Here is a 4,002-nt window from a genome sequence, read left to right on the forward strand (position 1 = left end):
TTTTAAATCTTATAAAGAAGCTTGTACCATATAAAAGGCTCCCAAATGTGACCTGAGTTTGAATTATATCTAATACCTAAGCCGATACCGCAGTTTATGGGAAACAGGAACAATGGGTTTCTAGAGTGAGCCATGCCTGTCACAGTCACAGAGTCTTCAGCTTAGGCCAGCAGAGTTCCTTTAGGTTATTTGTGCTGCATGGCAAAAGGGGGAGGAAAATGGGGTCTGCGGCTCCCGAACACGTCCTAGCGGTCTCGAGGTCCACGGCCCTCCCTGATCCCTAACGCTCAGTGGGCCTCCGTGGCCGGCTCCCAACAGCTGGTCTCAAACTCCTGGACTCAAGCAAGCCTCCCATCTTGGCCTCCCAAAGTGCTGGGATTACAGGTGTTACCTAGTCCCAGCAGTGAATCTGTAACTTTTGAACACTGACATGACATAGAAAGAAAATGTTCATGGGAGAATTTCAGATTTCAGGTTTTTGAATTCAGGATGTGCAACTAGTCTGTGTCCTATAAATATTCCAAAATCTGAAATCCAAAGCACCTCCACTCCCAAGCACTTCCGATGAGGAAGATACACCTTGCACCACGCCCACCGGAGTCTGTCCCTGGTCCTCAGCGGCCGGCACCATGGTCAACTTCCTTGTCTTTTCCTCCATGTGCCGTTCTGTCTCAGTTGGTCACTTTTAGCTTTTTCCGACATGACCTCCTCCATGTTTGTTATGTTTCTGTCAATTCACTTTTGAAAAAAAATAGCTTTATTGATGTATAATTTACACACTGTAAAATTAGCACATTCTAAGCGTCTGATTCACATTCTAAGTGTATTACTCAGTGATTTAAATCCCTAGAGGGGCACAGATGTCCCATAGTCTAGCTCTAGAGCACACCCGTCACCCAAAGATCCCTTGTGCCTGTCTGCATTCAGCCATTGTTCCCACCCCAGCTCCAGCCTGCCTTTTCTGGACAGTTCCTATAAACGTGATTTCATAACATATGGAGGGTTTGGCATCTGGTTTCTTGGGTTTGCCTTGATTTTGAGGTCCCCTCATGTAGCATGAATCAGTATTTCATTCTTCATTGCTAAGTAGAGTTCATTCTCTGTTTATATTGCATCTGTTGTTGGTGTTATGTCTGAGAAATCTTTGCCTAACCCAAGATTATGAAGATCTTTCTCTTATGGTTGGTTTCTTCCAAAAATTGTATAGTTGTGGTTTTGTCATTTACTTTTAAGCTCTTTTGTTATCTTTAATCCCTGTGGTATGTGCTTGTGTTATGTGCTTTGGTGTAATGTCATTGTCATTCATTTTTGCCTTGAATTTTGTAAAGAAATTGAAGTTTGGAGAGGTTAAGTGCCTTGTCTATCATTGCACAAGTGGGTATAGAAGTAATTTGTTTTGGAAAAGTAAGTTGTTTCTTTGACACATGACTTAGGGGTATGTGTAATAAGGGTAATGTTTTTCTTACTTAATGTGTGAATTACCTGTGATGTTCTAACATTCTTTTTTAAATTGTGGTTTATGTTGTCTAGGCAAAAGACAAAGGAGAGATAGCCAAAGCAACCAAATTTTTAGCCTTGGACAAATGCTTACCACATAGAGACTTCCTTCAGGTAAAAAAAGTGAAATACCTTTGCAATACGGTTTTTTACTCTAACAGTGATTTTTTAAAAATAGTAACTGTCACAATTTATTTGTGCTCTTTGTAGTTTCTTGTGACAATTCTTTTGGGTGAATAGTTTAGTTGCTTTAATGCTTTACCATTAAATTGATTGATTTAAAAGTAAATCAAGTTTAAAATAAGTTTTAAAAAATGTTGTTGTTATAATTCTTAGACTATTAAAAATAAGTATGTATTTCTTTTTCTTTTTTCTTTTTTCTTTTTTGAGTTGGAGTCTCTGTTGCCCAGACTGGAATGCAGTGGCACACTCACGGCCACCCCAGTGTTGACCTGCTGGGCTCCAGCAATCCTTCCACCTCAGCCTTCCAAGTAGACGGAACTACAGGCATGCACTACCTCACCTGGCTAATTTTTTATTTAATGTAGAGACGAGTTCTCGCCAAGATGCACGGACTGGTCTCGAACCTGTGGGCTCAGGCAGTCCATTCACTCGGCCCCCCAAAGTGCTGGGATTACAAGCTGAGCCGCCGAGCCTGGCCTCAAAGTATGTAGTTCTTAAAATTACTGATTTCTTCCTGTAGATACTAGAAATAGAACATGACCCCAGTGCTCCTGACTACTTGGAGTATGACATCGAGTGGCTCACTGTCCTCAAGGCCACGGATGACCTTATTAATGTCACTGGACGCCTGTGGAATATGCCCGAGAATAATGGCCTGCATGCAAGGTGAGTCTGACCTCCTTCAGGACATGCTTTTTTCATTGCGTGCACAGTATTTGTCTCCCTCACCTGTTTTTAATCAAAGGATTTATTGCTGAGGCAGCATCAGAATAATTCATAGTTTACTGACTGGTTTACTTTAGAAAATGGTGTCTTCATCTAAGGGAAACAAGAAGATGGACTGTTGAGTTTAACTCAGATATGTTTATAAGTTTTTAATGTGCATAAAACTATAATATGGTGAAGATTTAGTTCACACATTAAAATTGTTTATATGTGCTTTGGGGTATGAGTTAAAATTGGCTTTTTCTAAGAATTATTTTTATTTCTAAATGGTCCTTTGCCAACTTAACTGTAATTTTGCTAAGTGGACTTATGATATGGTGGCTTATTTTTTATCCTTGCACTTGATATCCTCAGTTAGATTGCTTCGTTTATTGTTTGGAGCTGATGAAATGTAAAAAGCTGTTGTGTGGACTTTCGTAGGTGGGATTTTGGTGCCACGGAAGGAGCCATGAAGGAAGTACTGGAAAAATGGGATCATGACCTCAGGGTTCCATGTAACTTCAGTGTAACAGCAGCTTGCTATGACCCCAGCAAGCCACAGACACAAATGCAGCTGATTCATAGCATCAGTCCTCAGACCACTGAATTTTGTGCCCAGCTTGGCATCACAGACATCAACGTCAGGCTTCAGCAGTCCAAAGAAGAATGTCACTTATGTGAAGATGAAGAGCAGGATGTTGTGGACAGTAGTGACTCTGGAGAGGACCGGAGTGCATATAACACAGACACATCTGCCCTGTCCTCTTTTAATCCAGATGAAATACTGTTAGAGGAAGGCGAGGAAGGCGACGATGAGGGAAGCCTTGTAAGTGCACCTAGTGACGTGAATACCCCTTCTGTAGAGCCTTCCTCCGATCAAGCTTCTGACTTTTCTGCAAGTTTCTCTGATGTCAGAATCTTGCCAGGTTCCATGGTTGTGTCTTCTGAAGATACCCTGGAATCCCCAGTCGCTAGGGAGGGGAAACCTGGGGAGACAGTGGAGTTGGGGGATGCAGAGAACTTAACCCAGGGGCCATCGAAGAGGCTGAGTGATGAGCATGAACCTGAGCAAAGAAAGAAAATTAAGAGGAGGAATCAAGCCATCTATGCCGCAGTAGATGATGAGGAGGGGGAGGCAGCTTAAGGCAATTAATCGGCTTAGTTCCCTGTGTGGATCTGATTTTTGAGACAATATTTTAGAATGAGGTTTTTATAGAAAGACTTAACTTTGTACTAATGAAATCACTTGGGAGAATTTTAGTTAGGTATTGACTTTACCTTTAGGTCTTTGTTTTGTTTTTTTGTTTTTGAATTGGAGTCTCACTCTGTTGCCCAGACTGGAGTGCAGTGGCACGCTCCTGGCCACCGCAACCTCGACCTGCTGGGCTCAGGCAATCCTTCCGCCTCAGCCTACCAAGTAGCCGGAACTATACAGGCGCAGGCTACCACACCCAGCTAATTTTTTACTTTATTGTAGAGACGAGGTCTCGCCATGTTGCACCTTTAGGTCTTTGTATATTTCAGATGCAAACATTAAAATGCATAATTTACTTGACTGGGTACCTTTTTTTGAGATAGACATTATTCACTTTATTTTTTTAGGAAAAACTTACTGAA

At 41.7% G+C, this 4,002-nt stretch overlaps 1 protein-coding gene across 2 annotated transcripts in view; it reads left to right on the forward strand.

Moving 5' to 3' along the window:
• Positions 1 to 3,732, forward strand: part of DBR1 (debranching RNA lariats 1) — a 16,350-nt gene extending 12,618 nt beyond the window's left edge. For both annotated transcript variants that reach the window (XM_008049283.2, XM_021708153.1), the window contains exons 6-8: positions 1,531 to 1,611; positions 2,201 to 2,346; positions 2,827 to 3,732. In XM_008049283.2, the coding sequence (XP_008047474.1) occupies positions 1,531 to 1,611; positions 2,201 to 2,346; positions 2,827 to 3,529 (930 nt within the window). In that variant the 3' untranslated portion in view covers positions 3,530 to 3,732. The remainder of the gene's footprint in view (positions 1 to 1,530; positions 1,612 to 2,200; positions 2,347 to 2,826) is intronic.
• The last annotated feature ends 270 nt before the right edge of the window (positions 3,733 to 4,002 follow it).

Source organism: Carlito syrichta, unplaced genomic scaffold, assembly GCF_000164805.1.
Source record: "Carlito syrichta isolate Samal-C Ts95f unplaced genomic scaffold, Tarsius_syrichta-2.0.1 Scaffold131333, whole genome shotgun sequence".
NCBI classification, from domain to species: Eukaryota; Metazoa; Chordata; class Mammalia; order Primates; family Tarsiidae; genus Carlito; species Carlito syrichta.